The 13,659-nt window shown below is 33.7% G+C and overlaps 2 protein-coding genes across 2 annotated transcripts; one reads left to right on the top strand and one right to left on the bottom strand.

Moving 5' to 3' along the window:
* Positions 1-1,164: 1,164 nt before the first annotated feature.
* Positions 1,165-9,465, bottom strand: LOTGIDRAFT_235180 (hypothetical protein). The gene is made up of 11 exons (XM_009064199.1): positions 9,372-9,465; positions 8,862-9,012; positions 8,346-8,416; positions 8,252-8,308; positions 7,219-7,263; positions 6,473-6,517; positions 5,752-5,940; positions 5,029-5,145; positions 3,442-3,805; positions 2,911-3,332; positions 1,165-2,565 (listed from the first exon to the last, which is right to left on the bottom strand). Exons 5-9 carry the CDS (start codon positions 7,259-7,261, stop codon positions 3,528-3,530), a joined length of 672 nt encoding a protein of 223 aa, XP_009062447.1. The 5' UTR covers positions 7,262-7,263; positions 8,252-8,308; positions 8,346-8,416; positions 8,862-9,012; positions 9,372-9,465; the 3' UTR covers positions 1,165-2,565; positions 2,911-3,332; positions 3,442-3,527.
* An 816-nt stretch (positions 9,466-10,281) lies between these two features.
* LOTGIDRAFT_235181 (hypothetical protein) lies at positions 10,282-13,434 on the top strand (the record flags this gene model as incomplete). The annotated part of the gene is made up of 6 exons (XM_009064200.1): positions 10,282-10,355; positions 10,960-11,059; positions 11,474-11,691; positions 12,211-12,324; positions 12,534-12,644; positions 13,134-13,434. The coding sequence occupies 6 exons, from the start codon at positions 10,282-10,284 to the stop codon at positions 13,402-13,404; spliced, it is 888 nt and encodes a 295-aa protein (XP_009062448.1). The 3' UTR covers positions 13,405-13,434.
* Positions 13,435-13,659: the final 225 nt, after the last annotated feature.

The raw sequence follows: 13,659 nt of genomic DNA on the forward strand, positions 1-13,659 counted from the left end.
TATTTATTTTTTTTTGTTTTAATTCATACTGTTTCTTTCTTTTTTTTTTTTTCTTTTTTTTTTGTAAATCAAAAGAACATAATTCTTAGGCGTTTTTTTGTTTGTTTTGTTATGTCTTTGTCAGCTTTTCTTTGGTGTGTAGAAGACGAGAGAGAAGACACTGCGGTGGTTTTTGCTGTCTGGTTTTTGTTCATATCAATTTCCATTTATGATTGGCGGCATTCAGAAAGGAAATGAATGGAGTCTTGACGTCTTACATTTCTGCAGCTGCTAATATCGCAGTGTGCAATGAGGGAAATTTTGCCACAACATAGGTCTTGGCCGACAATTTTTGTTTTAGATTGCATTGCTGAGGGATCTGTAACATACACAGCCTAGCTGTAGCACACTGGGCAAAGGTTTGATTGTTCCCTTCCGAAAGGCTGCGCCTGGTGAATTTAGGGCTTGATTCGTTTGTCTCGCAAGGAAATGTAGAGTGTAGGTCATTTGGAAAACAGGTCTAGCAGCTGTTCAATTGTAGAATTGGACTTGAGAAAAAAAAAAAAAAAAAAACCCCCAAAAAACCAGGAGATATAATTCACTGATCAAAATTAATACATTTTATTTTTGTAATCTAAACAAATTTTTAATTCCGTCAAGATGAATTCTTTAATGCGGCTTGGTGTGATTATTCTGTTATGTATTTTACTTTGAGTTCGGATTTGGTTTCAGTTATCTTTTTTTACATGACTGGCCAATAAGATTATACACATCCCTAATAACACTGGTTTTACTTATCCGCTAGAGTTTGCCAGTGCACAAAACGACTATTTTTAGAAATATCCTTCCGTCTTTAAGTCTCTCATTATCTCACCAAATCTTAAAAATAGAGCAATTTCTGCCATCGAATTCCAAATCTAGACTCAAAAATAGGCATGCAAAAAAACACAAAAGGGAGAGAGAAAGAAGATTTCAAAAAATAGCCTGGACTACATTCGTATACAATCAATCATTCGCATGAAATGTTTAGTAGAGCGAGTCCTGTATCAAATTTTTTGTTTACATCATTCAATAGAGTTACTTCCCTTAGACCGTACATGGCGTAGACTTGATTGTCCAAAAAGCACTAAAATGGTTCTGGTCATTAATCTCGAATATCAAACAAAACAAATAGAGTAGAAATAACAAAATGGCGGGTTTTTGTCAGAAGTTTCAACTTTACATCAGTTTCAAGAGGATAGGACTAAATCAGACAACTGATATGGCAATCAGGGGATTGGATCACATTCTTTCAAGTTTCTCCGAGGTCGGCAAACTGATTTTAAACCTTGACTTGACTTTCTTTAGCCTGAATTATGAATAAAAAATCTTGAGGCGGTGCACTTTGTAATCAAATTTTAAATAACCAAAGTCAACTTTATTTTGTTAAAGTAAAAACGTTGTCAATCGTTTATAAATGAATATATTTGTATAATTTTTGGTCAGGATATTCCAGATACATTACAGAGCTTAGTGAAACAATAGAATAATTTTAAGCTTCCATACAAAAGTAGTAAACAAATTATTTTTGCAGTGTTTGATTTGGTACATTATAACTTAAGCTATTTCTATTAATATTTTCATAATAATAATCAATTTTATGTTTTTATCTCTTTATATCGGAGGTTCCCAACCTTCTTCATGTAGCGATTCCATTCCAGAAACCAGAGACCCTTCAAATTAAAAAATAAAGATTAACTCATTTTTATTGTAATACATGTTATCATTTTTATTACATTAATGTTCAATGTGATGGTTACACCTGTTTCTCAGAGACAAGTGTTACAATCAGTCCCGTCGCCAGAAATGAATTGTTTCCGGGGGATGGTGACGATGGTGTAGTTCGGCACTGCAAAAAGTCAAAGTTGCGAAACAATGAGTCTAAAATTTTTGGAAACAAGAACCTTGGAGGGTTGCATTTCTGACAATTCTGAGGTGTCCGCAACCCCAAGAAATGTGCTTAGCCACTCAAGTTGCAGTGTCTGACTTAAAGGGAAATGAATGGAGTTTTACTCTCCATTTTGTTGTTGGGCTAATGATGATAGACTATGCCATGCAGTATGAGATGGGGAAATTTTAATCAAATGTTTTAATTTTATTCTCTGATGAAGTGAAATGAAAGGAGTGTTATGTCTTACTTTCTTCACCCCAGGATAATAAAGACTGGCAATGCTATGCAGTGAGCAATGAGGCATCAGTCTGTCTCTTTTCAATTCCAACTCTTTATGATCCTATTGTTATGTATCTAACCTGCGCAGACTGTAGCACCGGGGGGCCTCGGTTTATTGTCCCTTCCGAACGACTAGACGCTTTTTCTTTGTCAGCCCCTTTTACCTACATCCCTGACAGAGGGAACTGTCAAAAATACAAAGTTTTGATAAAAGCAATAATTCAGACAGAACAAAATAAATAATATGATTAAAGAGTTTTTAAAAGGTTTTCTATAACTATGTGTATTGGGGACACTGATAGCACCAATTTGTCTGTGGCTCTGGCAATTTCACTAAAATATAGTGTTTCATGACCTCACTGATCACAAAATATGCTTCGCATCAAACACTTAGTTTTAGTGGAATTGCAGGAACCACAGATGTCTGATTGATGGACGTAATACAATAATAAAACATTTTCACTGTTAAAATAGTGCTCAATACATCAATTGTAGAGAGATATAGAAATACCACTGTTAAAATAGTGCTTAATACATCAATTGTAGAGCAATATAGAAATACCACTGTTAAAATAGTACTCAATACATCAATTGTAGAGCGATATAGAAATACCACTGTTAAAATAATGCTCAATACATCAATTGTAGAGTGATATAGAAATACCACTGTTAAAATAATGCTCAATACATCAATTGTAGAGTGTTATAGAAATACCACTGTTAAAATAGTACTCAATACATCAATTATAGAGTGATATAGAAATACCACTGTTAAAAAAGTGCTCAATACATCAATTGTAGAGCGATATAGAAGTATAACTGTTAAAATAGTGCTCAATACATCAATTGTATAGAAATACAGAAGCGATATAGAAATTTACAACTGAAAAATATATTATGTACAATATTGCAAGTTTATGTGTATAAAAATCTTAAAAATAACATCTTAGAATAAATTTCTTCTGTATAATATTGACTGATTGCTTTTAACATTGAATAGTAAATATCATCTGTTCAATCACAGTACTTAAAGCTATAGGACCATGTATATAAAATGTTATAACAGATAATAACTGGAAAAATGAGAACTAAATTTTCTACATGCTTTATGCCCTAGTAAAGGCCAAGGTGAAGAAATTCTGCTAAGGTATTATCATTTGAAGAAAATTCAGGACATGGTGTAGTAGATCGGTGAAGATTAAACCTAGAATAATTAACAATGCTGAAAACAATGGGCATCATATGAGCAAGACACATTGGTCTTTAAAAATAAATGTTCTCTTGATAATCAAAATGTTATTAATTGATAACATATTTTTCTGCGTCCCATCTGAAGCATTTAATTCCATTTTACAGGATAATTGTTTAACAAGTCTATTCTTTTTAAATCTTTCAAATCACCCAATAACTCTTTGACAGTGTAGTTACAAAAGTCTGCAGTTAACATTAACTCTTTAAACTCTGAACCACGATGTTTGTAATGAAATTGTGAAATTCTTTCAAATGTCCAACCATGTCGGGATGCAATACATTTCCAATTTTTATCATAACAAAGAAGGAGTTGATCGTTTAAATAATCCAAAGTTTCTTGAAAACAATGTTTCACTAGTTTACTGCCTGGAAAGAAAAATAAAATCTCAGCTTAAAATACAGTGGCAGTGCTAGTCGGGATACAGGGGTGGTACAGTCGGGGTACAGTCAGGGTACAGCCTGGGTACAGTCAGGGGTGCAGTTGGGGTACAGTCAGGGGTGCAGTCGGGGTACATGGGGGATACAGTTGGGGTACAGGGGAGGTACAGTTGGGGTACTGGGGCAATACAGTTTCGTGTCTGAGAAATTTCAAAATGAGATTTTTAAACTTTTTTTGGCCCAGCAAAATAATAAATACCCAATAAACATTATAGGTAAAGTCGACTCTCTGAAAGGGATGTGGAGATGAAAAAGCTAAATGCTCATTAAACAGAATGTACCAAATCAATTCAAGTTTTCAAAAATGTCTTGGTGAAACCCTATCAAAGCCTACATGGAAGCTTTAAACTAAGGCGCTTTCCCATTTGGTATCTCAACCTGAAAGTGGTTGTCTACTATTGTGTAAGTTTGCCCCTTATTTATACTGACAGTACCAGGAGGTTTGTTCCACCACTCATAAGGTGTCTGTGGTCATGAACTTAGCAGTGAAGACAAAATATGGTGAAATAATGAACTTCTAAATCCATGACAACAATCCAACTCATTATTGACTGAGTTATTCCACTGTCCTAGCAGACGACAATCCAACTCACTACTGACTGAGTTATTCCACTGTCCTAGCAGACGACAATCCAACTCACTACAGACTGAGTTATTCCACTGTCATAGCAGACACAGTCCAACTTACTACAGACTGAGCTATTCCACTGTCCTAGCAGACGACAATCTCACTTGCTACTGACTGACCTATTCCACTGTCCTATAGCAGACGACAATCCAACTCACTACTGACTGAGCTATTCCACTGTCCTAGCAGACAACAATCCAACTCACTACTGACTAAGCTATTCCACTGTCCTAGCAGACGACAATCCAACTCACTACTGACTGAGCTATTCTACTGTCCTAGCAGACGACACTCCAACTCACTACAGACTGAGTTATTCCACTGTCATAGCAGACACAGTCCAACTTACTACAGACTGAGCTATTCCACTGTCCTATAGCAGACGACAATCTAACTTGCTAATGACTGACCTATTCCACCGTCAGAAAAAAACAGTGTTCCAACTCAGTGTTAAAAGGAAGTATTGCATTTACAAAGTCGAAAATAAATTTAGCCAGACAGGGGCAGGAATACACATAGTTACCGGTATTTTCTGTGTTATTTGGAGGAACTGAAACTGGAATATTCTGAGTTACACCATTTATACCTTTAATATCATTTATACAATTTCTTTCTGGTGGACGGAAATTTTGTTTGTTGTCTGAAATAAATATACCCAATAAACATTATTAGCTATGTGAACTCTCTGAGAAATACTGAGTAGACAAACTTAAATAACCTATAAACATTATAGGTTATGTGAACTCTCTGAAAGAGATGTTAAGATGACAAATATAAATACCATATAAATATTACTAGCTATGTGGACTCTATCATTTTCACTGCCAGTATGTGATTAATATATGTAAGCTTATATTAAAAATTAGAAATTAAAACAGATATTTCTATACCCTCTATGATTAATGTTGAACTATTTTAACAGCATTTTTTTTAATAAAGTTAAAGTTATACAGTTTTATTTTTATTCACACCCACAAAAAAGAAATTGATTTACTAGTACCCTGATTTGGGACATGATGTGATGGGGGAAGGTTTAAGCCATTCATTTTCTCCAAATTTAATACCAATTTCACCCGAGTTTGATCTTCGTTTTCATCTAAATTTCTTGTCATGGACTGGCAATTATTCTGAATTGATGCATCAGATGTTAAGTTATTTTCTGGAGTGCCCTGTACGTTCACTTGGGGGTTCCCTTTTACAGGAGGTTGGTACCGTGCATCAGGAATATCATCAGCTCTCATGTTACCTTCAGGACTGTTCTGTCTATTTACAGAAGGTTCGTACCATGCATCAGGCCTATTTTCAGCTCTTACATTTTCATCTGGCGTCTGTCTGTAGTCGTTTTGACAGCTGTCATTATCACATTTTGCTACCTCCAACCAACTGTTCTGTTTGTTTTCAGCTCCTTTTCCAACATGGCCTTCATCGTCATCAGCTAAAAAAAGATAGGAACAAATTTTTTAAGAAAATCAGAAGTTTGCTTGACGCATCCACATGTGGAGACATTTTGAATTCTGCCTTGACTGTAAGTTGTCCCCCCATTGAGTCAGTCTGCCCCCTATTTGTACCCCCATTCTCAGGAGGCTGGCGGCGCCACTGATAATTCGATTTCATTATACTGTCGGCTATCTCTATCTGTATAGTTGTTACAAAGGTCTTTTTTCTAAGCAGCAGAAATTGTTTGTGAAGTGTAGTCTGATACTCACATGACGTACATCATAGTTAAAATGGAAGTTATAATTAGACGACAGTAATATCACAGTATAAATATTATATGTTTTATTAAATAGAAGTATATAAGCTTTAGTACAAAATGGTGGTAACAACAACTGACGTGATTTATCATGAGATAGGTATGAAGTGGACTGACTGATTAAAGGGAGGTAACATGTTCCATAAGACATAAGGCTACAGATCAATAAGACATATCATGACAATGGGGTTCTTTTATAATTCATTATACTCACCCCCAATATCTGAGAGAGTAACCCAACCATCTAGTCTGTCCATTGCTTCAAAAATAAAAATAGAAATAGAGTTTTATATCCTACTGTTTTATATCTTATTGAACTAATGAAATGAAATAGAGTTTTATATCCTACTGTTCTGTATCTTATTGAACTAATGAAATGAAATGTAGTTTTATATCCTACTGTTCTGTATCTTATTGAACTAATGAAATCAAATAGAGTTTTATATCCTACTGTTCTGTATCTTATTGGACTAATGAAATGAAATATAGTTTTATATCCTACTGTTCTATATCTTATTGGACTAATGAAATGAAATAGAGTTTTATATCCTACTGTTCTGTATCTTATTGGACTAATGAAATGAAATATAGTTTTATATCCTACTGTTTTATATCTTATTGAACTAATGAAATAGAGTTTTATATCCTACTGTTTTATATCTTATTGAACTAATGAAATGAAATAGAGTTTTATATCCTACTGTTTTATATCTTATTGAACTAATGAAATGAAATAGAGTTTTTATATTCTACTGTTCTGTATCTTATTGAACTAATGAAATGAAATGTAGTTTTATATCCTACTGTTCTGTATCTTATTGAACTAATGAAATGAAATAGAGATAGGTATGAAGTGGACTGACTGATTAAAGGGAGGTAACATGTTCCATAAGACGTAAGGCTACAGATCAATAAGACATATCATGACAATGGGGGTCTTTTATAATTCATTATACTCACCCCCAATATCTGAGAGAGTAACCCAACCATCTAGTCTGTCCATTGCTTCAAAAATAAAAATAGAAATAGAGTTTTATATCCTACTGTTTTATATCTTATTGAACTAATGAAATGAAATAGAGTTTTATATCCTACTGTTCTGTATCTTATTGAACTAATGAAATGAAATGTAGTTTTATATCCTACTGTTCTGTATCTTATTGAACTAATGAAATGAAATAGAGTTTTATATCCTACTGTTCTGTATCTTATTGGACTAATGAAATGAAATAGAGTTTTATATCCTACTGTTTTATATCTTATTGAACTAATGAAATGAAATGTAGTTTTATATCCTACTGTTCTGTATCTTATTGGACTAATGAAATGAAATAGAGTTTTATATCCTACTGTTCTGTATCTTATTGAACTAATGAAATGAAATAGAGTTTTATATTTCACTGTTCTGTATCTTATTGGACTAATGAAATAAAATGAAGTTTTATATCCTACTGTTCTGTATCTTATTGAACTAATGAAATGAAATAGAGTTTTATATCCTTCTGTATCTTATTGAACTAATGAAATGAAATAGAGTTTTATATCCTACTGTTCTGTATCTTATTGGACTAATGAAATGGAATAGAGTTTTATACCCTACTGTTCTGTATCTTATTGGACTAATGAAATGAAATGGAGTTTTATATCCTACTGTTCTGTATCTTATTAAGCTAATGAAATGAAATAGAGTTTTATATCCTACTGTTCTGTATCTTATTGAACTAATGAAATGAAATAGAGTTTTATATCCTTCTGTATCTTATTGAACTAATGAAATGAAATAGAGTTTTATATCCTACTGTTCTGTATCTTATTGGACTAATGAAATGAAATGGAGTTTTATATCCTACTGTTCTGTATCTTATTGGACTAATGAAATGAAATAGAGTTTTATACCCTACTGTTCTGTATCTTATTGGACTAATGAAATGAAATAGAGTTTTATATCCTTCTGTATCTTATTAGACTAATGAAATGAAATGGAGTTTTATACCCTACTGTTCTGTATCTTATTGAGCTAATGATTTGAAATTAATTCTGTAATTCAATTTTGTCCACTCATTCCACTGAAATAATGAAGAATGAAATATTCACCATGGCATAGATCATTTCTCTGTGTACCTTGGTCTGGAATTGAAGCATAATTTTCACTTTGTGTCTGAAAATGTAAAAAAATCCACATAAATCAGAAATTGTCTTGAGGTGCATACATGAGAACAAGTATCACTTGTCAATCTTCAGAAAGAACGCAGACAGCCCCAAAAATCAGGCCTTAACCAGTTTCTTTGACTTGATATTCAGATGGTATATCAGGACTGGGTTTAAGGTTCTTTTGGATAATTTTCACCACGACAACAGCAAAATTGGCAAAACTTTTGGTATTTATATAAAGCTGGACAATTAATGTGTCAATCAAGATATTACCAGATATTCTACAATGTCTCTTATATCTCACGATATCACAATACAGTCGAGCTGGGCAAGCTGAACTTACAGAATTGTACTAAACGGTGAAAAACATAACCCTTGACTGTATTCTGGTACAGAGACATCGCAGAATATTAGACAATATCTGGACATTGTGAGAATGAATCTGTACATACTTGAGCAAAACGTGGTTGGAATTGTCTTTCTGTAAATCCAGTTGGTCTGTTAGACATGATGGTCAGGTTTGAAAGCGGTTGTTTAAATATCAGTGTCCACCAGATCTATCAGTATCATGAGATTAGAAGCCGTGTTGACATTAACTGAAACCTAAAGATCAAAATATCATGAATTTCTCACAAACAGGACACACTGTGTCAGAATGAGCAACAAAATTCAATAACATATTCCAAGTGGAAGTCTTTAGCCTAATGATAACAGAATTATCATGAAAATTGAAGAAATAGGCCTTAAAGGCTTCTTCAAATTCACCACAACTACGAGTACAACTGACAGTGACAGTGAGACTGTCAAAACAAAACAAGGAAATATTTATTATTTTTCTTTTTTGTCCTTTTCCACTTCAAAGGCTTTTTTTCTTTTGTCGTCTGCCTAGTTAATACGTTTTTAGATACATCAAACCTGGTGCCATCGTGTAGAAAAGTTAAAAAGCGTAAAATCTACTTCACTTCTCTGGCTTTCTGTATTTTACTCTCGGTGATTTCTAAAAATAAAACGGGGATTTCCACATAAAAAATGAGATGTCCGAGTTGTCTCTATAACTCCCACACCAGAGGGCGCTGAATTCCAACATGTCAGCCTCCTTCAAATGTCTTTTGGTATTTTTTGGTAAGTTACATAAACATGAGGAAAAGTTTGTGTTTAAGATCGATTTCTTTATTGAATCAGTCAGTGTGTCGTATTCCGTTTCTTCGGAAGTGACTGATGATCTGATCACATTTTGATCTTCATGTACTAAAAAGTCATGAAATGCCATGACAACAAATTGACATATTTAACTTGATAATTTAGTTTACTTCTACTTGAACAACGGTCAGTAGGCCCACCATAACGCATTGAAGCCTACCCCCTGTCTTAAAAGAAAACAAAACAAACAACAAACTAAATATCTACCCTACCATTTTATCAAGCCATGGTGGAGGTGTTTTTCACAGGAGTAGAATCAACCACATTTCAAATTTCTTACAATGTCAAGCTATAACGAACTGGGGAAGTTTGTGGATTGTTTGTGTTAAGGTGAAATGAGAATATAACTCACAGAAAGCACGGGCCTAGGTCCGAAGCAAGGACTATTCATTTACAAGTGCTGGTTAGCTTAGTAATGTTTTGTTAGTTTTAACAATGGTACCAACTTGTCTATAATAAAGAAAAAGCTAAAAGTTCCTTTACCAACTTGGCCTATAAGAGAAGTATTACTTGCATATCACTGCCTTTGTATTACTTTGTAATGTTCTTTAACCCACTGGGCCTATATAAAAAATAAAAAAGGGGGGGGGGGGGGACTTAGAAGTATAAAAAATGACTTGTTGGATGTTTAACTTATACATGTATTTCTCAGGTGGTTGAAATGATATCAACATGAGATTTTCAGTATGTCACGTACCAAACAGATTGAACAGCCTAGTCTCTGTGTGTTTGCATTCACTAAGAAGGTAAGAGATATCAGTTACACTGTGTCCTATCTTAGTCTCAGAAACGGTAATTTCTTTAGCTTAGCTTATAAGTAAAAGTGTTTACAGCTCACCATCGAAATTCCTAATCTGAGTCTCAGACTCTGAGATATTTTTGAAGGAATTATTTTGATTTTTCTAGTACTTCTGAAGACTATTTACATATATTTAAGAATCAAACCAACCCCCCAAAAGGCACAACTGTCTCTCTAAATTAAGGATACACAGGGAAGTTATGGCCAACTAGTCTTAGCTTTTAATTCAATTATTATCTAACGCCAGGAGGTTACATTTTATATCTAGTTTTAGATTAGCGTATTTACAATAGAAATCAATATGGAAAAAACGTGTAAACAGTAGGTAAAAAGTTGATACAATTAGAGTAAATGTAGCTCTAATTATTCGACTTTTTACCTACTGTTTACGTGTTATCGTGTGATTTATTTTTACTTTATTATAAGTCAACTCGTCATTTTATTTTTAAAATGTAGTTAGGTCTGACAGGCCAATATCATTGATATATTGTAACTAAAACATTATTAACTGCCTGCTAGCTATAATTTATATTTTATCTGATCTATTCTAGCTACAGTTTTAAAACCTTATCTCATTATGAAGTGTTAGGGGTGAGCTCAAAAGCCACCAGGAAAGAAATTAAGGCAGCTTTTATAGAAAAATCAAAAAAGGTTGGTTTTCTGAAAACATATATTTAAGCAATAAACTGTCACCCTATGGCGGTTATGGTCGTATATCAGGACAAAGGTTGGTTAAGAAATTGAATTAATGCGTGTTAGCATGTTTATGACTAATTTTCCAGTAAACTTTTGTCTAATGTACATTAGTCCAAAATGATAAAAATTATTAGCTAATGTGAATATTAATGTATATTTAAAGACCCAAATCATGTCCTAAAAAGTTTTTATGAATGAAGCTTTTCAGATAGCTGCATGAAAATTTGTGACAAAAACAAATTTTACTCTTTTTTGTCCCTTTTTTGAAACAGTGTTAGAAGTTAACACCATAGGACATCCTAGCGCTGAGATTGTTTTGAGAGTACATGGCCATAAGACAGAGTTGTTATTTTTTTTCTTTCGTTCCAGCTTCACCCAGATAGAAATGTTAACGACCCTAAAACACATGATAAATTTATTCAGTTAAACGAAGCCTACACGACTCTCAGTGATCCTGGTTTGAAGAGTCTGTATGATGCCAGAAAGGGATTTATGGGCCGATCGTCTTACACCAATCATCGCTCTCCTCCCTACAACAGTCGACCAAATCCCGTTAGTCAAGAATACTACATGTACGAGTATAACAGGTAGGATAATATCAAATATAAATCATTATTTCCTCTTGTGGTAGCTTAAAGACTTGTCATGAAACGAAGGTGAAAGTGGTTGTAAAAACGTTTTATAAAAGAACTTAACGAAAGCACAGACTGAGCAGGAAATTCAGCATCAATTACTGTTTAAAATTAACCCATTTGACAATGGAAAAGCTGTCAGTCAGTAGCGAATTGGATTGTTGTGTTGTTGTCTCCTAGGCGAAAAGCCACTGCTTCCAAAAGTCCACCGGTTGTCAGTTTCGAACCCCAATCACCAGCTAGCTGTATCTCCTACATTAGAATAAATAAAAGAATCTAGTTAAACAGTGTACTCTGTGATATCCGACATCTGAGTATTCCAACATTCAGCGTAATCTGACATATTTTGTTGGTGTATTTTCAAGTATTATGAATTATGACACTATTTAATTGATCATCTCATTGAACATTCTTAAGTCACGTCATTTTTATTAATTCAGATCAAAGCATTGTGAAATGTTAAATTTTCTTTAGAAATAGAACATCATATGAAGATCAACAGAAAGAAGAGGAAGGTATTAGAAAAACTGGAGTCAGGATATTTGTGGCTTTGATTGGTGTTTATGTTATGTTTTTTATTTTTGAAAGGTTAGTTTATAACAACAAACATACATACTATCAGTATCTCTCCTATAGCTACCTTGTATCTTCACAATGATCCTCATCTTATACCTTGAAAAAAACACTCAGTTGATTCCATGAATCCTGAACCTGCAGAAGTTCTGCAGCAGAAATCCCCAATCGAGCAGCTTCTATGACTTCTATTAAATACTGATGTAAAACTCCTTCTATTTCAGAATATTTAAAAAAGCGAATACTATAGATGTTGACTATACGAACTGGATACAAAATCACCATGAAGCCAAAGCATTTCGAGATAAGATGTACGTCCAGAGAATTCTAACAGAGTAAGTACGGTAATATAAGGAGACGCTCAATTGGCCAGTTCTTAACAGGTTCGATCTGTTCCAATTCTGGCCTGAATCGAAACTAGATTATCATTTTCAAAATATTTCAATTCCATTCTCTGGCAATTTGAATTACATGTGGACTGTGTTCTGAACTCTGTACCAACTTGTTTTATTGAATTCCCAGTCGATTCCATGAACCTCTAACATGAACCTCTAACATGTACCTCTAACATGAACCTCTAACATGAACCTCTAACTTGAATCCCTAACCAATCAAGCAGCCCCTATATAAAGTAACATTTTGTATTTACTGGAAATTTCAAATATGCCAACAATTCTGGGATATCGTGCCTGATTTTGGTTTTGTTCTGCAATCTTATTTGTTATTAAAGTTATATATTTGATAAAGATAGTCTGATAAACTGCTACCTTGACTAAATGTTCCTCCCTACCAATGCTTACTGATTAAATTTGTGCTTTTTTCAGTTACTTAGATACATTAGACCACAACACTCAACAGACTTTACGATCTTTCCCTCGTACAACACGATATCAAATATTACTAGAAATGTACGAAGAGAAAATGGATAAGGAAGCTGAAGAGAGAGCAAAGGTCAGGGCTGATAAAGAAGAAAAAGCGAAAAACTCAGAGAAAGATTCTGGTACGGAGGAAATAACAGATGATAGAACAATGACACTTAATTTAGTAGATTTATCTTGTAGTTCAAATCCCCAGCCTCCAGTCGACACGAGTTGATAGGGTGTAAATAAATATAGATAAATAGATAAAACACTGATACAATCTGAATATTTGATTAAACAGCTGATAGAGTTTAAAGTGACACATCCATCATCTGTTTTAAGAATCCATTCTTTGATTCAGAAACAAGAATTTTTTAGCTAAGTCAATCAGTAATAGACTTCACAGCTTGCTGTTGAAATTTGAGCCTTCAAATCCATGTGTGTGAAAGTTAATAACACCAGACACTGCATTTAAAGAAAAGACATCTAG

Source organism: Lottia gigantea (assembly GCF_000327385.1).
Source record: "Lottia gigantea unplaced genomic scaffold LOTGIsca_61, whole genome shotgun sequence".
Classification (NCBI taxonomy): Eukaryota; Metazoa; Mollusca; class Gastropoda; family Lottiidae; genus Lottia; species Lottia gigantea.

Coding starts and splice junctions, on each gene's coding strand:
- LOTGIDRAFT_235180 (XM_009064199.1), bottom strand. CDS start 7,261: ATGGACAGACTAGATGGTTGGGTTACTCTCTCAGATATTGGGG. Junction 6,518..7,218: donor TACTCTCTCAGATATTGGGG/GTGAGTATAATG, acceptor TTATTTTTGAAG/CAATGGACAGACTAGATGGT. Junction 5,146..5,751: donor TAGACAGAACAGTCCTGAAG/GTAACATGAGAG, acceptor TATTTATTTCAG/ACAACAAACAAAATTTCCGT.